The 23515-nt window shown below is 41.8% G+C and overlaps 1 protein-coding gene across 1 annotated transcript; it reads right to left on the bottom strand.

Annotated features, from left to right (window-relative positions):
- Positions 1 to 460: 460 nt before the first annotated feature.
- LOC118701526 (creatine kinase S-type, mitochondrial) lies at positions 461 to 21265 on the bottom strand. Its single transcript, XM_036406181.2, has 9 exons — positions 21114 to 21265; positions 17487 to 17685; positions 16005 to 16100; positions 13903 to 14124; positions 11795 to 11880; positions 7461 to 7584; positions 3812 to 3946; positions 3352 to 3477; positions 461 to 580 (listed from the first exon to the last, which is right to left on the bottom strand). The coding sequence occupies exons 1-9, from the start codon at positions 21263 to 21265 to the stop codon at positions 461 to 463; spliced, it is 1260 nt and encodes a 419-aa protein (XP_036262074.1).
- Between the last annotated feature and the right edge of the window lie 2250 nt (positions 21266 to 23515).

Genomic DNA, 23515 nt, shown 5'->3' with positions numbered 1-23515 from the left:
AAAAGTAATGAGCATGTTGCAAGCACCTGCCCTTCAGACTGAGAGATTTTTGTACTCTGGATAGGCACTCAAGACAAGTGCTTCTCTGAATAAAACTCAGGTGCTCAGAAGTCTGCATAAATATAGCCATAAGTGTACATACAAGCTAGAGTTATGTATTTGTGCCTTTTGCATGATTCAAGTAATACTTTCCTTATCATCAGCCAAGAAAGAAAGGTTCAAAGGCTAGGTAAAGGTTGCTGAGAAGACAAAGGGAAAAGGGAAGCAGTCCATACAAAGTGGTTGTCCTACTAAAGCTGCACTAAGACTATTTTCTGTTAGTGTGACCAGGCATCTAGAGAGATGTTGGGTATCAGGCAGTGTTTTATTAAACAAGGAATTTAAATAGAGATATACAGAGGTGCCTTTCTGTCAAAATGGCAGCCATATTTTTTATCATTAACAGACATCAGCCACAAGATCACTTCTTGCCAAACTGAGGTAATGGTGGTGGTACTTTAATGTCTTGACCTCTTTCCAGTTTCTTCTCACAGTCAACTAGGTAGTTGACTCCATCAATGACAATCTGAACTAGTTCTACCTACAACAAGAAGAAAAAAAATAAGAACAAAAGATTTAGGCAACACTGTTAATAGAGGAAGGAAAAAATTGACTTGTATGGCAAAGACTGCAAGTAAAGCCAGACCCAAGGAGAATCATAACCAGGACACAGAGATCACACATGCTGTGACACAGGAAATATCGGTCATGCATTGGTCAAGTGGAAGCCCATAGTAATTCCCTTCTCCCTACCCCTTCTCCTGTTCATGCTGAGCTTGGCCTTCTAACAGTAGAAATTTTCAAATAGTCCCCTAATTTCCACCAAATTCTGCTCCTACACATATGCCTATATAAATAGACAAACAGAAATGCTTATATAAAAGGTTTAGGCTTGAGTTTAGACACCTATTTCAAATATTACCACTCTGAGAATACAAGATGCTGAGAACTACAGTATGCCAGAGCCATGGATTCCCATTTGCTGTGTTCTCACAATTTACATATTAGGACAAAGAAAGTGAAAAGGCAGTGCCATGGATGTTTAGAGTCACTGGGCAGTTGTCTCTGAAGCAACAAATGCCAGTGTAAATAAAGAGGTTCTGGTGTTTTGCCAACAGCATCTTGTGAGGTTTGGATTAATACCTTTATCCAAATGTGTTTGGGCTTAAAAGCTATGGAACGTTGGTCTGACATTTGGTAAATGACTGTGAAGACTACTGGCACTTTTTCTTTCTTCTGTAGAAAGTAGGATAGTTGTATTTTCTTGATGGATAGTAATGAGATATATGAGTAATACTGAAATGACTCAGAATCATGCAGAGCTCTCCCTTACTGTTTAGCATGCTTAAAGCATCTGTACATATGTGCTTACTTCTTGATGTTTTAGACTGTTGTTTACCTATATTCTGTGAGATACAACAGCTTTATTCAAGATACAGTCAGTACTGTAGAAGAAAGAATGCACTGCATCCAGATGGACACTAGTGAATTGCAGAGGATAATCTATACATCATCAACCATAGAAACGAAAACTTACTCTGTGATATTAAGATACTAGTATAGTTTTGTGCTATTTAATTTTAAAGCCATATAGTTCTTTGAGGGACTGAAAAAGCAAAAATTATGTTCTCCTATGAGAAAACAGTCAACTGAAAACTAATTGGAATGGAAGTGCAAGGAGGGGAAGAGACACACTCATTTCCCCAATCCAGTAGTAGCATGAGCCTTGAAAGCTTCTGGAGACTAACTTGCTGTGGTAAGTTGACCTTGGCTGGATATCAGTTGCCCACCAAGCCACTCTATCACTCCCTTCCCCAGATGGAGGGGGGGGGAAGGGGGGGGGGGGGAGGGCAAGAACATAACATAGGAAAACACCCTCATGGGTCAAGATAAAGGCAGTTTACTAAAGAAAAAGCAAAGGTGGCACACATGCAAGCAATGGGAAAAAACCCCAAAGATTTTATTCTCTACTTCCTGTTAGCAAGTGATCTATGACCTCTTCCCAGGAAGTAGGGCTTCAGCATGTGTAGAGGTTGCTCCAGAAGGCAAACACTGTAAATAACGAATGCCCCCCCCCTCCTTCCTCCTCCTTTTCTTAGCTTTTATATCTGAACAGATGTGATATGGTATGGAATATCCTTTTGGTCAATTTGGGTTAGCTGTCCTGGTTATGCCCCCTCTCAAGATCTTGCCCACCCTCAGCCCACTGGTAAGGGGGGCATAATGTTGGAGACAGCACTGATGCTGCACCAGCGCTGCTCAACAGTAGCCAAAACACTGGTGTGTTATCAACACCTTTCTGGCTACCAATGCAAAGCACAGTACTAGGGGGGCTGCACAGGGGAAAATTAATGCCATCCCAGCCAAACTCAATACAGTGAAAGTGCATGACTGAATCCTAAAAGGAAAACAGCATGTTAATCCACTCTTGATGTCAGTGCTTGATTCCCTGTGTGGGTTAGTCCTAAAATCCTGCTTCTTTCCTCAGCATTTTGCACTGGGCACAGCAGATACCTGTCCAATGTACAGTATGTAGCTCTGTTCCCAGTGTACAACTTCAGTGAACCTCATTCAGAAAAATGGAGAGGGACTTTTACAAGGGCGTGTAGTGATAGGACAAGGGGGAACGGGTTCAAATTGAAAGAGAGTAGGTGTAGATTAAATATTAGGAAGAAGAAATTCTTTACTGCAAGGATGGTTAGGCACTGGCACAGGTTGCCCAGAGAAGTTGTGGATGCCCCATCCTTGGAAGTGTTCAAGGCCAAGCTTGATGGGGCCCTGGGCAACCTGATCTAGTTGGTGACATCCCATCTGATGGCAGAGGGATTGGAACTAGATGATCTTAAAGTCCCTTCCAACCCAAACCATTCTATGATCCTATGATTCTTAGATACCTAGCTCATGCCCAGCACTGGAGAGACAACCTGTACACCTATCTCATAGCTGTGTAGTCCAGGAGGTATTCGGGTATAAAAGTTCATGCTGGGATGCTGAGAAACATTGTCCCAAGGGAATTCTGTTACCACAACCAAATGTTTCTAGTACCTGCATGCTTTCAACAAAATTCTTCAGCACATGATGTAAACCAGTCACATTTATGGAACTTGCTCAGGAACTTGTCGTATTTGGCAAACATTGCATGCACTGTAGTAATTTTTTGTTGTGTAAGCCTTTTCATTGGATTAAATTCACAAAGAGAAAAAAACTGCCATAACTCCAAAAAATGACTGAATTCTTAGTGAACTCAGATGGAGGGAAACAGTCTTAGTGCAGATCTGAGTTTAAAAGCAAGGAATAAAACAAAAAAGTTACCTCTGATCGACCCATGCGGTCCAGGTTGGAGATATCATACACGTCTGCTACAGCTGCTGTGTCCACTCCACCAGTGCCACGCTTCTGTAGCCTCAAGTTATCCAAGATTTTTGGAAACCTTGGATCCTAACAGAAGAAATAGGTTTGTGCATATTGTCTTTTGCCTTGCTTATTGTTATTATCCATGATCTAATACCATCTCCAGAATGACAGGCAGAGACAATTTCCTCTGTCTTTGGAACACCTGTGTTGGTGTTTGTCTGCTGAGTAGATTAATTTCCATAACAAATATAATAATTTTCATAATACAAGTATGCTCAGTCATGCATTATGCCTGGGACCTAGCTGCTGCACATCTTGCAAACATCCAATTGCTGTAAACTGTCATTTTTTATTAGTTTCTTTATAAATCACATGAAGACCTGATTTATATCACTGGCCTTTTAAACAATTTATGTACCTTGCTAAGCTTTGGCAGCTTTACATGGACTCCAGCACGTAAACCAGTTCCTAGGTTTGAAGGACAAGTCAGAACATATCCAAGACGTTCATTCCACATGAACTCCCAGCCTCGTTCTTTAATTAGTCTTTCAACCTATGAATGCAAAAAAAAAAAAAAAAAGAGGAAAAAGAAAGAACTGCATACATCTATCTCATCTTGACAGTTATTTATAGATTAAATTCTTTTCACTTTGTATCTATGTTGATGATTAACTTCCCAATTTACCGATGGAGGTGCATATAGATATACTCAAGTAAAGTCTGGTTTGGCTCTAGTATGAGCCTTTGTATTCATCAGACATCAAGTTTACCAGTGAATATTACAAAAATTTCTTCATCATTTTCTAACTGCCCTTGACTTGAAAGCTCTTTAGCACTTTATCACATGGCCTTAGCCCATGAAACTATATGGTCACATAATAATTTTTTACCTATAGTATAAATGATTTTCTAGCCTAGGTGTTTTTAGAGCAAGGTTGCAAAGCACAAGTCCAAACATCTCAAATACTGTGGAACAAACAAAAGGAGCCAAAGCCTAGTTTTATATAATTTTCAAGGTGATTACATGATGCTAGGTGAAGGACACTTGATTTTTCAATGCCTAAAATTCATAGCCCTGCTTCCACTATGAAAAGACTACATAGGTCCTCTATAATGATTTTCATTAGTAATTCTAAAACCCAGTTACAAAGGAGACTGTAATCATTATCCTCAGAAATATCACAAAGGTCTATTGACCTTTGAATAAGCCACTATTCTGTCCACTCAAATACACTTCTGAGACTTAATTCTGTGACCCAAATACAATTTCAGTTCAGTAAAACCACTGTCAGAAGATTATCAGATACCTATGCCAGTTCAAGTTCACAAGTCCTCTGCAATATAGGCAAATATTTCCATTCTGCAGAAGAATACAAAATAATGGACTCTCCTGACATTTAAATATTGTGTGAGGACGCAGAAATTGCTTGTAAGAAACTAGATCGGATTTCCTGCCTCATACACTTGCTCTGGTCACAGTTTCCAAAGCTATCTGACCATATGTCAATGTCCAGAGGTCCACTTCTCTTGAACAAGAGATAAGCACAGTAGCAGAGGAAAACATGGAAACAACATCCACAAGCTGTCACTTAGACCCCAATCCTGCACATAATTCAGTCTCATGGATATGCCTAAAAAGCATACCAGATCCTAGTGAACCACCCAGATGCCAATGACGCATGCACTAGGCACTTTTGTTTTTCCATGTTTCCAAACTCACCACATACTCAAAATTTCTTAGAGATGCTCTGAACTTACCTTCAGGGACCATTTCCTCAATCAGATAATCATAGAATCATATAATGGCTTGGGTTGGAAAGGACCTTAAAGATCATCTAGTTCCAACCCCCTGCCATGGGCAGGGACACCTTTCACTAGACCAGGTTGCTCAGAGCCCCATCCAACTTGGCCTTGAACACTTCCAAGGATGGGGCATCCACAACTTCTCTGGAAAACCTGTACCAGTGCCTTACCACCCTCACAGTAAAGAATTTCTTCTTAATATCTAATCTAAACCTACTCTCTTTCAATGTAAACCCATTCCCCCTTGTCCTATCACTACATGCTCTTGTAAACAGTCTCTCTCAATTTTTCTTGTAGGCTCCCTTTAGGTACCGGAAGGCCACAATTAGGTAAACCTCAAAGCTGCCTCTTTTCCAGGCTGAACAAACCCAATTCTTTCAGCCTTTTCTCATAGCAGAGGTGTTCCATGTCTCTAATAATCTTGGTGGCCTCCTCTGAATTTGCTCCAACAGGTCAGTGTCCTTCCTGTGCTGGGGACCCCACAGCTGGATGCAGCACTCCAGGTGGAGTTTCACATTAGCGTAGTAGAAGGGCAGCATCACCTCCCTTGACCCGCTGGCCACATTTCTTTTGATGCAGCTCAGGATACAATTGGCTTTCTGGACTGCAAGCACACATTGCCAGCTCATGTCCAGCCTCTCATCCACCAGCACCTCCATGGCCTTCTCAGCAGAGCTGCTTTTGATGTGTTCATCCCCCAGCCTGTATTGATACCAGGGGCTGCCCCTACTCAGGTACAGAACCTTGCACTTGGTTTTATTAAACCTCATGAAATTCCCATGGTCCTACTTCTTGAGCTTGTCCAGGTCCCTCTGGATGGCATCCTGTCCTTCAGGCATGTCAACTGCACCACTCAGCTTGGTGTCATCTGCAAACTTGCTGAGGGTGCATTCAATCCCTTTGTCTATGTTCTTGATGAAGACATTGAATAACACTGGCCCCAATACAGACCCCTGAGGGACACCACTCACCACTGATGTCCATTGGGACTCTGAGCCACTGACCACTACCCTCTGAATGTGACTGTCCAATAATTTCTTATATATCTAACAGTCCACTCATCAAATTCATCTCTCTCCAGTTCAGAGAGAAGGATGTTGAGGGGGACCATGTCAAAGGCTTTACAGAAGCCCAGATAAATTATATCTGTAGTTCTTTCTTAGTCCACTGATGTAGTCACTCCATCATAGAAGGCCACTAGGTGGGTCAGGCAGGATGTGCCCTTGGTACAGTAGTGCTGGCTCCCTTGAACCACCTCTCCGTCCTCCATGTGCCCTAACATAGCTTCTAGGAGGATCTGTTCTATGATATTCCCAAGCACAGAGGTGAGGCTGACAGGTCAGTAGTTCCCAGGGTCCTGCTTTCTACCCTTTTTAAAGATGGGGACAATGTTTTCCATTTTCCAGTCACCTGGGACTTCACCTGACTGCCAAGACTTTTCAAATATTGTGCAGAGTGGCTTGGCAACTACATCAGCCAATTCCTCCAGGACACTGGGTTGCATCTCATTGGGTCCCATAGACTTTTATACATTCAGGTTCCTCAGGTGGTCATGAACCTGATCTTTACTTACAGTGGGAAGCACTTTGCTCCCCAGTCCCCATCCTGCTGTAAATCCACTGGAGAAGTGTGGGAAGAGAGGTTGCCATTGAAGACTGAGGAAAAAATTGTTGAGTACCTCAGCCTTTTCATCCATTGTTACCAGTTCACCAGCACTGTTTATCAGGAGGGGTACACCTTCTTTGACTTTCCTTTTCTGGTTAATATACATGTAGAAGACATTATAGTTCCCTGCTTTCCCTACTTTGCCATGTGGTATTTGTTCGGGGTTTTTTTCAGGTGAAGGCCTGTGCTGGTGGCTTTGAAGCAATGTGGGAATGTACAATTGTATAAGCTATACAGCAGTTGGGGATTTCCTGAGAAAGGGGAGTCTAGAAATCCAGAGAAGCTGGAGTGAAAGCTGCTTTTCCAGAGTGAGACGAATAAAGCAATTGTTCCAAGGAAAAAGAAAAAACATTTCTTTAGTCATTCAGTGCTGAAGATTGTAATATAAAAGCTAAAATGACATTTTACCTATTTTTTCTACAACTCAGCTAACAATTTGTTTCCTTCTTTAACTGCTATTAATGTGGGTTGCTACTTGAACTGGTGTTACTTTATTTTGTTGCTTCTGGAGATGTCAGTTCAGTGTTAATCATGCTAAGTAATGCTGAGAACAGCCCAACAATAAACAAACAGGTATACTAAATTCATTGAGTTACTACCTCTTTTAAACCACGACAAAATCTTTCAAACACCCGCTTCATGTTGCCACCCTTTTCCATGGAGATCACCCTGGTGTGGTCCTCTTCATTAATCCAGACAAGAAATGTCTTGTCATTGTTATGCCTGGTTGAGAGAAAAAAAACAGCTTTAAACACAAGATAGGCCCTGAAAAATAACTCTCAGTATCCTTAGTTTCATTACAGTCTTTCAGGACTGTGAAGAGGTTAAGCACTACAAAATAACGTTGCTCTGCACAGTTAAGGATGCAGTTAAGCTACTTTCACATCTTGATTCCCCCATGCCAATGGAATTATGCAGGTTTCTCAAGTCACAGTGAGAAGAGCAGTTTTCTCTGATCACATCATGCTGCCCTGAAGCTGAGCTATGAACGTCTTCAAACATTAACACAGTTGGGATGTACAGCTGCTAAGGGAACAGGTAAAGGGAGAAGCCAAATTCTGCATCTTCAGTCCCTGGGGATGGTTTTTACTGTTAGAAAATTGTACAGTTAGAAAAAGGACTGAGGGCACAGCCACATGACCATACCTAATTGTATTGCCTTCTAAATCAAATCTCAGTGCCTTTCATATCACTTTATAACAATGAATTGCCACATCAGTCAAATTATATGTCTGAGGAAAACAGCTACATGTTGCTTCTGGACACTGCATTAAAAATGCTGGCTTGTCAATTAAGATAATGCCTACAGAGAAGTTATCTATTCTTGTTCCAGACAGATTAGTCATGACTAGGTTTATAAAGTGCTAGATCAAACCTGAGGTCAATTTTCCTTGCTTTTCTCATTTTTTTCTATCTTTTGCAACAATCTTTCTACAGAATGTAGAAAGTGATTGATAAGATTTGTACATACAAACAGTGGAATATGACCAAGCCTGAAACATGTGAAATTTGCAACTTCACTGAGAGCCTAATTTGCCACCTGCCTTTTACTGCAGCTTGCTTTTCACACTTTGACAATGCAAAACTGAATAGGTGCAAGCATCCTGTGGCCTGACATTAAAATTACACATTATAATTACAGAGAGGTCCAGTTATTTAATTTTCAGTCATGTACAAATATTCAGGGTAGGATTTTCCAGAGACTGATGTTTTCCTGACTCAGCTTCTTTAATTAAATGAATCTTCCCATTGCATTAAGGAATGCTGAGTGATACCACAACACAGAAAAAAAAAATGTTCTATGGCAATACTGCATCATGTTCAGAAGCCTATCCAGTATTATTCTGATAAGTTAAACCTACTATGTCAGGGAGCATGCACTGTAAAACCTGACAAAAGCCTGTGGAAATAATTTCATGGTGATTCACAGACTCTTTCTAAAATCAAATTTTTATGTTGAAATAGAAAAAACATATTAAAAAAACCATAGAAGGACCCATGTTAATGGTGCTACATTGTGTTGCTGTTATTAATGATAGTTTATGTAGAATCATAGAATAATGGGATTATTTAGGTTGGAAAAGACACTTAAGATCATCAAGTCCAACCATTAACCTAACACTGCCAAGTCCACCACTAAACCATGTCCTTAAGTGCCACATCTACATGTCTTTTAAATACCTCCAGGGATGGTGTCTCTCACTTCCCTGGGCAGTCTGTTCCAATGCTTCACAACCCTTTTGGTGAAGAAATTTCTCCTAATATCAAATCTAAACCTCCCCTGGTGCAACTTGAGGCCATTTCTTCTTATCCTATTGCTTCTTACCCAGGAAAAGAGGCTGACCCCCACCTCAGGTAGTTGTAGAGAGTGAGAAGGTCTCCCCTCAGTCTCCTTTTCTCCAGATTGAACAAGTCTGGTTCCCTCAGCCACTTCTCATCTGACTTGTGGTCTAGGCCTTTCACCAGCTTTGTTGCCCTTCTCTGGACACACTCCAGAACCAATACATCTTTCTTGTAGCGAGGGGCCCAAAAGTGAACACAGTATTTGAGGTGTGGCTCCACCAGTGCCAAGTACAGGACAATCACTTCCCTCGCCCTGCTGGCCACACTATTTCTGATACAAGCCAGGGTGCCATTGGTCTTCTTGGCCACCTGGGCACACTTCAGGCTCATATTCAGATGGCTATTGACCAACACCCCCAAGTCCTTTTCTACTGAGCAGATTTCTAGACACTCTTCCCCAAGCCTGTGGCATTGCATGGGGTAGTTGTGACCCAAGTGCAGGACCTGGCATTTACCCTGGTTGAACCTCATGCAATTGGCCTCAGCCCATCTATCTAGTCTGTCCAGATCTCTCTACAGAGCCTTCCTGCCCTCAAGCAGATCAACACTCCTGCCTAACTTGGTGTCATCTGCAAATATATTGAGGGTTCACTCGATGACCTCATCCAAATCATCAATAAAGATATTAAACAGAATTGAACCCAATAGTGAGCCCTGAGAAACATCACATGTTACTTTTAACTCCATTCACCACATCTCTTTGGACCCAGCCATCCAGTCAGTTTTTTACCCAGTAGAGAGTGAGAGTACACCCTTTCAAGCCATGAGCAGCTAGTTTCTCCAGGAGAATGCTGTGTGAAACTGTGTCAAAGGCTTTACCGAAGCCCAGCTAAACAACACCTGCAGCCTTTCCCTCATTCTACTAAGTGGATGACCTTGTCTTAGAAGGAGACCAGGTTAGTCAAGCAGGACCTGCCTTTCCTAACCCCATGCTGGCAGGGTCTGATCCCCTGCTTGTCCTGTACATGCCATTTGATGGCACTCATGATGATCTGCTCCATAATCTTCCTGCACACCAAAGTCATGCTGACAGGCCTGTAGTTCCTCAGATCATCCTTCTGGCCCTTCTTGTAGATGAACTTCACATTTGGTAACTTCCAGTCAACTGAGACCTCCTCAGTTAGGCAGGACTGCTGGTAAATAATCGAAAACAGTTTGGTGAGTGCCCACTCCCTCAGTACTCTTGGAAGGATCCCTTTGGGCCCCATTGAGTTTTGTATTTCTAAGTAGTGTTGCAGGTTACTGACCATTTCCCCTTGGAAAATGGGGCTTCATTCTGCTCCCCGACTGTCTTCCAGCTCAGAGGGCTGGGTGCACTGAGAACAATTGATTTTACTATTAAAGATTGAGGTAATGAAGGAATTAAGTACCTCAGCCTTTCCTCATCCTTTGTCACCATGTTTCCCCCTCCCATCCAATAAAGGATGGAGAGTCTCCTTACCCCTCCTTGTGTTGTTAATGTATTTATACAACTATTTTTATTGCCTTTTATGGAAGTTACCATATTAACTTCTAGCTGTGCTTCCTGGACTCTTTTGCCCTTCAGGACTGCCTCACAAAGCACTCTCTCAACCAGGCCCTTAAACAGGCCAAAGTCTGCCTTCCAGAAGTCCAAGGTAGCAGTTCTGGTAACCATATTTCTTATTTCCCCAAGAATTGAAAACCCTTATCATTTCATGATTGGTGTGCTCAAAATGGCCCCCAAACATCGTATCATCCACAGTTCTTTCTCTTTTCACAAACAAAAAGTCCAGCAAGCATGTCTTCCCTAGTTGGCTCATTCTCCAGCTGTGTCAGGAAGTTTTCTTCTGCCCATTCCAGTACCTTCTACACTGTTTCCTCTCTGCTGTATTGTATTTCCAGCAGACAAGTGGTAAGTTGAAGTCTCCAAGAGAAAAAGGGCTAGTGAATGTGAGACTACTCCCAGATGTTCATAGGATATTTCATCTGCTTTTTCATCCTGGTTAAATGAAGACCACAAGGATATCTGCCTTGTTAGCCTTTTCCCTGGTTCTTCCTTATAAACATGCAACCCTTTCATCACCATTGGCAAGCTCTAAACAGTCAAAACACTCCCTAACATACATGGCTACCCCATGGCCTCTCCTTCCTTGTGTATCCCTTCTGAAGAGTTTATAGCCATCCATTGAAGCACTCCAGTTCTGAGTCATCCCACCATGTTTTCATGACTGCAATTATATCATAGTTTTTCAGCTGTGCAATGACTTCCAGCTCCTCCTGTTTGCTGCCCATGCTGCAGGAATTGGTGTAGATGCACTTCAGCTGGGGTATTGATCCTTCCACCTTTATTGTGGGAGAAGCCCTAATTCCTTTGTGACTGTTATCAAGCTCTTCTATGGTTTTTAACACTTCAACAATCCTTGCATCATTTCTGTGTCTTTGCCTATAAAAATATAAAGGGTTTTTTTTTTCTTCAATTAATCATTTAAAACACTACAAAAATATTTAAAAACAAACTGAACATGCTGTGAGTACCAGTGCAGAGTGACTGTGGGGTTAGGAGAAGCAAGGAGACTTGTAATACATTTTTTAAAACATGACACAAGCTTCTACATATCACAAAACATACCAGATTCCTCTGGCATCTGGCCAGTCACGTGCCATCCCAGCACATGTTAGCAAAGGAGACACTGGCTTATCAAAGAGAAAATGATCCTGGACACAAAAACGGGACCAGGAAGAGAAATAAAAACAGAGAAAGAGAAAGATACAAAATAAATTGAAGTTTATTAAGGGAAGCAGTATAACCCTGTCTTATCCATTTAATATTAAGGTAGTCAATACAATTAAATGAAATAGCATGGCTTGTGAACCTGATTCTTTCCTGACTTAAAGTATGAGAATAATGTTGATAACACACTCATGTTTTGGTTGTTGCTCAGTAGTGCTTACTCTAATTCAAGGACTTCTCGGTTTCCCATGGTCTGCCAATGAGGAGGTGCACAAAAAGCTAGGAGGGAGCATGACCCAGACAGCTGACCTGAACTAGCCAAAGGGATATTCCATACCATAGAATATCATGCTCATTATATAAACTGAGGGGAGTTGGAGCAGCTGAGGAGTGGCTGCATGGTACTTACTTGCCAGCTGGGGTTAAACCACGACAGACTTGTCTGGGTCAAAGTTGACCTCTAGATAAACCTTTCAACCAAATATTATATGTATCCACTCATTAAAATAGTATTATTAGCAATATGATATATGCATCTGTTCATTGGCAAAACATGTATTTACATTTCCAGATTTAGAAACTAGACAAGACCATATCTGGCCTTGTCTGTGGGTGTAGGAACAAAGACAACTCCCTTGGTTCCTCCTTGAGGCCTGGCCAGGCTTTGGGAGAAACCCAATAGGAGAATGAAACCAGATATTTCCATACTAGAAATAATAGTAGTTTGTTTATTCAACAACATAAAAGCTGGGCTACTCTCACAGTGAAGTTGGAAGCCTCTTTGCCTGTAGGTGGGTGCACCTGTAGGATTTCCCAGTTACCAGGAGTGGTCCTCCAGTCCTTTGCTGTGACAGTGTCTTCCCCCAGCTTTTGTGAGGAGCTGGATGAAGTGGTAAAGTATTGTGGTAACAGGTGATGTATCTTTCTTAATCACTATAGGCATTCTTTTGTAGCAATGATTAGATGGATTGCTTAGCTTATCCTTTTGTAATTCTTTGCAGTTTTGTATTATAGTAAATTACACTAATCCTTAAGTTGGTGTCTGTCTTTGGTACTGACCCTGCCCACCGTCAAAACAGCTATCTACTGGGAACTATCAATAATTACATCTTTTATTTTCTCTCACGGAGAGCCAACCTATGGGGGAGATTTCCTTCCTTCCTTCCTTCCTTCCTTCCTTCCTTCCTTCCTTCCTTCCTTCCTTCCTTCCTTCCTTCCTTCCTTCCTTCCTTCCTTCCTTCCTTCCTTCCTTCCTTCCTTCCTTCCTTCCTTCCTTCCTTCCTTCCTTCCTTCCTTCCTTCCTTCCTTCCTTCCTTCCTTCCTTCCTTCCTTCCTCTGATTACAGTAGCATTTGAGAACTTTAAAGATTTTGAATACCCTTTGCACACCCTTGAAACCAACCTGATCCTTGTGCTAAGAGCCAGCATGTTGCTGAATATGGTTCAGGTCTTGTTTAAGGTTAAACAGTTATTTAAGAACATCACCCAGGCATCTATCTCAAGGATGGATAGTTATTAATGGCAGGGTGTGTGAAAATATGGGCAAGTACCCAGGAGAGTGACCACCTTCAACATTTTGGAACCCCTGAAAATGTGTAGAATCCTGAAAAACTAGTAAATATTAGGAAGAAGTATGCTGTCACCCTGGCAATTCCAGAGAGACACAAATCACTGCAACCTGTTGGGGCCTGGCTAATGCCTACAGAACCCTGTTCTACACTACTCAGTACTCTCAGGGGGAAGAGGTCTCTGGATCTGATGACAAAACGACAGGCACTGAGGCTTCTACAACCCCAATGATAGACATTGTGGCTACTTGAGCCCCGGTGACAGGTCCTGCACTTACTCCAACCCCTGTGACAGACACTGCCACTGAACCAGAGAACCAACCTGTGCTGGTTGGTTCAGTTACCCCTATATACAAGAAGAAATAGACATGAAAGACATCTCATTTAGTAAAGGAGGACACATGCAAAAACCAGACATGTAACATGGAGTTATACTTACATCAATAAGCTGTTGCTGATCCTTCTCAGACATATTTGTCAAGCTATAGTACTTTCCAGAAAGGTCTCCTTTCAGCCCAGCTAGAGCAGTGACTACAACATTTTCCACTTCTCTTCTCTCTGCCCTGGTACAAGCTGGAGGAAGGCTGAGACCCCGAATGCTACGACCAGTACGTACCCGTGATGAGAGGACATATCGCTCATCAAATTGACCATGGGTGATCTGAAGGAAAAATGTTTTTTAATTTACATACAGTCACTCATTTTGTACAGCACCATTTAAAAATCCCATCATAAAAAATGGGTCACCTTTCTGCCTAGGAATCATGACCTCTTCTAGATATCACAGAACATTAGGAACCCCTCTGTTTCAAATAATAAGGGTTTTTTAAGAAACTTCAAAGTTCTTTTGCTGACTGAATGTGACAAAGTAACCAGCTGATTTTTCTTAGCTCCGGCATGGAATATGAAAAGATCTGAATGGCTTTTGGAAACATGGATATGAACATGAAAATGCAGACAGATGTGGAAGTTCTTTTGAAAGAAAAAAGTCTAAGATGATACTAATCAATGCCATTATTGAACTATGAAGGAAATACTAAGCAATGGCTAAGACTTGACTCTGTGTGTGCAGGAGAAGGGGAATGTTTTCACTCTGATCCTTAAATACATGGTTAACTTTAGCTCATGAACAGGCTCACAGTGCCATTAGGCAAAGCCCCAAATGTTTTGTATCAGATGGGATCAATACCTCTGTTAAGAACAAGGAAGGAATGCAACTAGTTTGCTGTTAGGTCCATGAGTGCACCAAGGATCTCTTCAAACCTCTTTCACCCTCTCTCCACTGGGTTTTATCCAGCTCTGATATTGCACAGTTGTGTAACCATGGATCCAACAACTTTGAAACTAGCTGTCTGAAAAAGATTTCTGAGAAGTTTCATCTGCAGTCTTTACACCTTGGTTTGAGCTGCATTTAATTTAAGGCACCTTTCAGTCCTTGTCTAAGCTACTTTGTAAGTATGCCTGTGCCTGGTCTTGTACCTTGTTTATCCTGACCCTGTCTCGCTGACCTGACCTCAGACTTGCCTTGTCACTATGGGGTTTTCTGTCAATCACTGGCCTGTTGGCTGAACCTGATGCCTTAAGTTTTAGCTTTCATATTTTTCAGATTCTATACTGCCTTAGTGTGTTACTCTGAACTTCCTATTAAATGTTAGTAAGTTCTCTAGTTCTCTCCACAGGGTAGTTAAACAAAACAATCCTTTTCCAGCTTGAGAACTAAGGACAGCCTCGGGTGCAAAAGCATAAACAACGGCAAATTGAAGAAAGCAACCTGGAGGATGGGACTTCATAACCTGAAACTGTAATTGGACAATTAACCCCAATATGTAAATGGACCAAAACTTAGAAAAGTGTGAAAACTCGTGACTGTCGTCCATCTTGGGTGTAGCCCTGGCCAGGCTCTTGTACTGCCCAAGGTGTATCCTTTAAGGCCTTTTAATAAATACCTACTTTATTCTTCTAACTCTGTCTAGTCTCTGTTCTAGGTTAGCCTCTCTAGGCATCAAACCTGTTTACTGTAACTAGTCCTGTTCACCTGTTCTCTACTTGCTTGGGTACTGTGGAAATGCGCCTTTGGTGGATCCGCTGTTTTGCCTGTCTTGCTATCACTCTTGGCTCCTAGCTTGCTCCTTTTGCACAGTCTTGTACCTCTGACACTTCTGCATAATGTCAGGGTGTAATGGAATGAAGCAGTCAGGTGAAAGTGGTCCAGTAAAGAGAGGAAATTAGAAGAAAAGAATAAGGAAGAGAAAGAAAGGCCATGTAGATGCTAGCTTGTCAGATGCTGAAAATCCCAGCAAATCTAAGCTGTAAACTAACAGGCTTGCAATAAAAAAGGACAGAAACGGAGCTCGCTTCATTCAGACATACTCCCTTTGGGATGTGCCATTTCAGTAATTTGTGTCATTCCAGTTTCTTTAGCCAGTTTCTTCAATTTCATTGGAGTTTGACTGGGGGGAAAATGTGCTATTACATACAATATCATCATTATAAGCAGCAGCATTGAATTTTGATTTCCTCATTATTCTATTTAAATCCTACCTTGGATGCATCCAGGTCTGTGTGATGCTTCATTGTGCATGGATCATAGCCATTATGTCTCACTTTAATGACAGGGTCAAAAATCTCAGCAAATACCTATGGAGTCAAGAGAATCTACAAAAAGTCTTCACTATCATAGAAACACTTTATTGCACTAACTTCAGTCCCAAGGGAAATCCCTGGTACAGGCTCCTAGCTGATAGCCACGGATGTCAGCAAGTGCTGACTGGGGTAAATATAAAGGGAAGGGTCATATGTGGGTTGTATCTTTGGAAATGCATCCGAAAAAATTACCTCTCAAAATCTGTTTTTAATAGATCTATTGTTTATGTAGCAGATGGTAACTGCCAGTAGTTTGCCATGAGTATTGCAATTGCTCTGAGTTTCTCCTGTACATTATAGAAGCAGAACATGGAATTTCACCCTCTGTCTCCTAACAATAAATTGGGAGATTATTGGTGGTGGATTTCAGTCATTTTGACCTAGACAGTGTTCTGTAGTGGTTGCTCACCTTCACAACAAAAATTGCACCTTACTTTAGTTGCAAGCTTATTCTAGTTACCCCAGATAGGTACTATATGTGATGGCAACCAGATTAAATTTCAGGATTTATTAGCAACTAAAATACATGTTCAGTATCCAGGAAGCTTCTGCCCTGTTCTTAGGTCATATGAGAATACCTGTCTTCACTACCATTGACTACTGGTGCTACTTAGAACCATTTAGCACATGTATGTCAACACTGATCACAATCACACCTTGATTCTGTTGTGCAGCAATAACTCTTGCAGAGCTTTTCAAGGCAGTCACTATGTCTAAATAAGTAAAACAAATCACAGAAGCTGGTAGTCCCAGAATACCAGATGTCTTCTTCCATGTTGAGCAGCCTAGCATTTGGGATACTCTTAAGAAATTATATAATAATATACTATTGTATGGTAGACTGAAGGAAGCAGACCACATAGGTCAATAAAAACAAGAATTTTCTTCTTTTTTTATATACTAATACTGTCTTTGGCTTTTGTCAGGGTCCACTAGTTACAGCTTAAAGATGCCCAGCACTTCACAGAAGTAATTTTCTTTTCAGTTCTGACACAGTTTTTTTTACAGTGTAATTTATATATTACATTTATTTTGATGTCTCCTGCTGTTTTTCCATAAACTATGTTTAGTATTAGGAAAGAGAGCAGATGTTGGAGGCAAATAGAGGATTGCTCCCAAACAACCATATTTTATTGACTTTGACTGCAGTATAGAGGGCTCCTTTAGCAATGCCTCGTATTCACTGCTTTTCCTAATGTAGAATAGCATTCAAATACTCATTAAGAGTAGGGAAAATGAACATGATCTACCCCATATATATTCTCTGGGTCACAATTTTTCTTAGAAGTCCAGATTCGACTATGTGTTCATATAATGAGGTCTTGTGAAATATACCATACAAACTGAAAAAAATACAATAGCATTGTGAAAATACTTTACCTCATAGGATTCTTCATCACCTGCAACCATGCCCACAGTTTTAATGAAAGGATGGCCAGGATTGTCAACCCCGGTTTGGATACACTGGTCTAGGGTGTAGCCATTTGGCGTCATCTTGTCCCTTAGCCTGGCATAAATTGCTGGTGTGAGGCATTCAGCCATGCAGTTGTTATGCTTGCGGAGATCAGGATAGTCTGCACTGAAGAGAAAAAAACATAATAAGCACTTAATATGATATCTTTAAACAGTAATCCTTGCTAGTTTAAGAAACTACTTAAGGGATCAGGAAATATGGAATACACAGCATAGCTGAAAAATATAATTAGTTCTTGGTTTATACCTATATTCAGTTTATGTGGCAAGATTTTTCTAGTGGAGGGGCTTCAGGAATGGCTTCTATGAAAAGAAATCAAGAGCTGCCTCCATGCTCAGAGACAGTTTCAGTGGGCTCCAAAATGGACCCCACCACTGGCCAAGGCTGTGCCAATCGGTAAAGCTGGTGGCGTTTCTGTGATAATATATTTAAGAAAGGGTAAAAGACACTGCATAGTAGTTGTGAGAGAGAAAAGTAAGAAAAAATGTGAGAAATAACTACCCTGCAGACATCAAGGTCAGTGAAGAAGGAGGGAGAGGAGGTGCTTCAGGTGCCGGAGCAGAGATTTCCCTGCAGCCTGTGGTGAAGACCATGGTGAGGCAAGCTAAACCCCTGCAGCCTATGAAGGATCCCATGCCAGAGGAGAATGATATGCCATGAGGGAAGCTGCAGCCCATGGTGAGCCAATGATACAGCAGGCTCCTAGCAGGAACTGTGGCCCATGGAGTGTAGACCATGCAGGAGCAGGTTTTCTGGCAGGAACTGTGGTCTGTGGAGGACCCATGCAGGAGCAGTTCTTGAAGAACTGCAGTTTGTTCTTTGGAGGGATTCGCACTGAAGTTCACTGTTGTGGTTTGACACTGGCCAAATGCCAGGCACCTAAGAAAGTCGCTCACTCAGCCTCCCCTGCCACAGCTGGGCAGAGGAGAGAAAAAAAAATTAAATGAAGGGTTCATGAGTTGAGATAAGGACTGAGAGAAAACACCCCAAGGGCAAAACAGGCTAGGCTTGGAGGTGCAAAGTGAATTTATTACTAACAAAATCAGAGGAGAATACTGAGAAGTAAAATAAGCCCTTAAGAACACCTTTTCTTCCCCCAACCCCCCTTCCTACTGACAGTGCAAGGAGACAAGGAGTATGGGGTTGGGTCAGTTCATCACCCAAGGTTTTCTTCCACTCCTCGGGGAATGGAGTCCTACCCCTGCTATGCCGTGGGGTCCCTCCCATGGGAGACAGTTCTCCATAAACTTCTTCAACATGGGTCCACTCTCACAAGCAGCAGTCCTACTGCACCTGCTGCAACATGAGTCCCTCCAAGGACAAACAGTCCTCCCAAAACTGTGTCAGCGTGGATCACTCTTCCATGGGGTGCAGTCCTTCAAAGACAGGTTGCTCCAGCTTGGAAGCAGGGGCCCCCCTCTCACTTCACTGGGTATCCCACTGGATCACAGCCTCTTCTAGGCATCCTCCTGCTCTGGCCTGGGCACCTCTCCCCTGGGCTCTGAGTGGATCTCTGCATCCCCTGTGAATCCCCAGAATCCCCATGGGCTGCAGGGGGAGAGCCTGCTTCACCATGGTCATCACCATGGCCTGCAGAGGAATCTCAGCTCCGGTGCCTGGAGCACCTTTTCCCTCTCCTTCCCCACTGACCTTGGTGTCACCATGTTGTTTTCCCCTCACATGTTCTCACCTCCTCATGTTCTCTGGCTAGGAAAAAGACTGTGCCCCCGCTTTGTTTGGAATTTCTTCTTAAATATGTCATAACAGAGGCATTACCAACCTCTCTGATTGGCCCAGGTTTGGCCAGCGGCATGTCCATCTTCATAGCCATCAGGGATTGACTCTGCTGGACATGGTGGAAGCTTCTAGCAGCTTCTCACAGAAACTGCCTCTGTGGCCCCCCTGCTACCAAAAAACAGGCCATGCAAAACCAACACATTCATGAAGGACTCTATCCTGTGGGAGGAAACCCACTCTGGATCAGGGGAACAGTGTGAGGAGGAAGGAGTGGCAAAGTGCTATGAGCTGATCAGAACCCCCATTCCCCATCCCTGCCTATGCCGCTTTGGGAGGAGGAGGTAGAAGAGTTGGGAGTGAAGTCAAGCCTGGGAAGAAGGGGAGTGTGGGGGACAGGTGATTTTAGTTTTGTTTTTATTTCTCAATATCATACTCTGTTACAACTGATTGGCAATTTTTAAAATTATTCTTCCCCAAGTCAAGTCTGTTTTGCCTATGATGATAATTGGCCTCCAATCTCTTTGTCTTTATCTCTACCCACAAGGTTTTTAACCTTATTTTTTCCTCCTGTCTTGCTAACGAGGGGAAGTAAGAGAGTGGCTGTGTGGGCATATGGCAGCCAGACAAAGATGACCCATCACAATACATTGCACTGAAATTTAGGAAGGGAGGTATATTGAAGTCACACAAAGTACTCCACATTGCACTGCTGGGCAACCCCACTAACAGACAATAGCAGTTTTCTGTTACTTGGAGCAACCAGACAAATGAATCCTTGAAAGTGTATTAAAGCCTATTAAATCTCTGCTAAGATACTTACTGAGAATTAAAAGCGCTCTAACATTATTTTGTTCAAGTAGGAAATTAATTATGTTCAACTGAATAAGAGCTCTCATTCTGAACTGAAATATTCTTGCAGCTTTGTGGACATCAGTGTAACTGTCTGATCTATATCAGCTAGGAATCTATTTAACAATATTTGAGGTTGTTTTAATGGTTTTATTTACCAAAAGCTGTACAATATAATAAAGCAGAGAAAATGAAGATTATATGCTTTCAGAAAGCATTTTTGTGAGTCAGATCACATTTACCTTGTTTTGATAGCACTTTGCTTTATGCACAACCCCATTACTTTTATGAGAGTTTATTTGAACTAAGATGCTATTTGCCATGGGAAAAAAAAAAGTTTGTCAAAGCCTGGTCCTTTTTTGGGGTGTTTTGTCTTTTCAGAAATATGGCCAGCAAAGTCAGCATACATATTTGTAGTTCGTTTCTAATTATCAACCAACTAGGTTTTAAACAGAATTAGGAATATTTCAAGTACAGTAGTTATAGAAGATATTTCTTCACTACTTGTATAATTAAAATACTTTTATGCTTCCTAATATTAGAATCTATGCAACCAGACAGTCCAATAGACACTGAAAGCATTCACGAGCTGAGAAGATAAAATAAGGACTGATTTGGTGCTTTGCCTAAAAATTGAACCATTTTTCAGGCTTGTAATTGTTTGGCAATGATTTTGTAAGTATATTGATATGATCTAACATCCCTGTTTTCTGTCCTTGAAGGCCATTGTCAGTGCTATCTAAAACGGGGGTTATTAATAAAGGATGCTGGGTTTTAGGTTGACAGTTAACAATCCATATGCAGACAAATAGATGGTGTGTTTGAGTGAGGGAATAGGTGCTCTGCAGCTTTAATGGAGATCCTCCTCCCCCAAAGAGTTTAACACCATGCCTAGCTCAGTTAGCTGGGCCCTATGCTCAGGTGACTAGTAAACCCAAAGAGCTTACCTTGGAGGGAAGAGTTTTCGTTTTTCTTGAACAGTAGCTTTAACATTTTGCTTATTGAAGAGGTACCCAGCAGTTAGGATCCCTGTGCCTGCTGCTGCAAAGGATGCAGCAGTTGCATGGCCAGCCAGGAGACGACAGAATGTGCTAGCCATTTGTCTTGGAAGGATACAATTTCTAAAAGAGAAGGCAACCTGAAATCAACACAGAAGACCTCATGCAATGCAAATGAAAAATAAACCCTCACTTTTAACTGTAGTGCAATAAATGAAGCAATAATTTTAATTATTGGTTTGCATTGAAACAGTGCATTAAGAAAAATGGTTAGAATTTACTGTATTTATATATACCTCTGGTAGACTTGGAAATCAACTGATTTTTAGTGCTATATTGAGCACCCAATTCTAAACCCAACACTCAGAGTATTTTAATTGTGTTAATGATTTAGGGCCATAATCGAATGCTTTATCTTGCTTCATAGCAAAAATGCATTACACAGAGGTGGCTTTCCACTGACCAAAAAGGTGCAATATTGGAGTAAAAAATGGCAGAGAAAAGTATATAACGTAGAAGGAGTATTTTGGGGAAAGGGGTAAGAGCAAAGGAGGTTGAAATCATATGGAGGTTATGAATATTTCATTGTATAATCAATTTTATAATGCTGATTGTAGATTGCATGAATTTGTGGCATGGAGTGGGGTAAGGCATCCTGCAAAGTAAGAAATATTAGTTCTATATTTTTATTGAAAATGTTTCTAGGTGACTCTTAAGTGGCTGTCCAGTCAAAAAGGTCAGATGTGGCAGGATATGGCATTAGGTAGGTGCTAAGTTTCAGTGCTGTCACGTACAGAAACTCATGTGCCTTTTCATACTAGCCTGACCTGTTAAACACTTTGTGCTTTTTTTCCATATGAACAAAGTTGAAGTAGGCCAGAACTCATCAACCTGAAAAAGAGACAGTTTGGAGGAGGAATAGGGTAAGGACCTAAGAATCCTGAGTGGCATGGGAAACATGGATAGAGATCAACTCTTCATTGCCTTTTCCAATATAAGAATAAAGTCCAATAAAGGCAATTAGTGGGACAAACATTCAAAACAAAGGTAGGTGACTCTTTATGCAATCTCACAGAATCACAGAATATACTGAGTTGGAAGGGACCCACAAGGCTCATCAAGTCCAACTCCTGGCTGTGCACAGGATCATCCCCAAGAGTCACACACCATGTGCTTGAGACCATTGTCCGAATGCTTCTTGAACTCTGTCAGGCTTGATGCTGTGACCACCTCCCTGGGGTGCCTGTTCCAGTGCCCAACCATCCTCTGGGTGAAGAACGTTTTTCTAATATCCAACCTAAACCTCTCCTGACGCAACTTCAGGCCATTCCCTTGGGTCCTGTCACTGAGCACCACAGAGATCAGTGTCTGCCCCTCCTCTTCCCCTCATGAGGAAGTTGTAGAGTGCAATCAGGTCTCCCCTCAGTCTCTTCTTCTCCAGGGTGAACAGACCAAGCAGCCTCAGCTACTCCTCCTAAGGCTTCCCCTCAAGACTCTTCACCATCTTTGTTGTCCTCCTTTGGACACTCTCCTCTTCTCAAAGGATACCATATATGCAAGATATTTCCATGGGTTCAACAGGAGACTGAACAAATACATGGAAGAAATGCATTGTGGGCTTTAAACAGACACATGAAAACAGGAAGTATACAATCATCTTTCAGAACAACGAATATGACTAAAGAAAGCAAAGTAAGAAGACATCTTCAAGCCACAAGGTGTCACTTAGCAGAGGCACATTATAAGTAGCATTTTCTGGATCAGTGTGGAAAGATGGCTGGGTGTAAAATTAGAGGAAACTGAGAAGCTATATTCACATCCTAACAGAAGTTATAACAGTACAGAAATTATAGGGTAATATACAGTTGCTGCTCCCTTGGTGGAATGTGGTTGGCATGCTCAAGACCCATTCCATAATAATTCCCCATACCCACAATCTGCAACCATAGGACCTGCTAAGGGTGATGGAACAGAGGCTGGAGTGAAAACACTGCAGCCAGGCTCTATTGAAATCCTTCCAGTGAGGGGAACTCAATTGTACTTTGCAGCTGATAAACCACATAGCACCTGTCAACCAAGGGAGATAGAAGATGTCTTGCTGCCGAGCCAACAACTGTGGTGAAATCGTTCTCCTCAGATGAACTTGGTCCATTATAGCCTAATTATAATGTTAGAGCCCACCTCCATCACAAAGTTACCCACCTCAAAGGTACAACCACTCCTCACTGGAAATGTGCTCTATATTTTTTTTACTGTATCTTTAAAAGTGAAGTGAGAGAATTTTACACCAATCAGTAACAAAGGTATGAATGACTGGAGTCAATCTAGCTCCACCTAAACACAAAGAAATA

The sequence above is a fragment of the Molothrus ater genome, chromosome W (assembly GCF_012460135.2).
Source record: "Molothrus ater isolate BHLD 08-10-18 breed brown headed cowbird chromosome W, BPBGC_Mater_1.1, whole genome shotgun sequence".
Taxonomy (NCBI): domain Eukaryota; kingdom Metazoa; phylum Chordata; class Aves; order Passeriformes; family Icteridae; genus Molothrus; species Molothrus ater.
This window is presented reverse-complemented; position numbering and strand designations above follow the sequence as displayed.

Excerpts from the sequence above, each read along its gene's own strand:
- LOC118701526 (XM_036406181.2), bottom strand. The coding sequence starts at position 21,265 with ATGGCTAGCACATTCTGTCGTCTCCTGGCTGGCCATGCAACTGCTGCA. Across the intron at positions 16,101-17,486 it reads GTGATGAAGAATCCTATGAG|GTATTTGCTGAGATTTTTGA; the intron begins GTAAAGTATTTT and ends TTGACTCCATAG. Across the intron at positions 581-3,351 it reads ACCGCATGGGTCGATCAGAG|GTAGAACTAGTTCAGATTGT; the intron begins GTAACTTTTTTG and ends TTCTTGTTGTAG.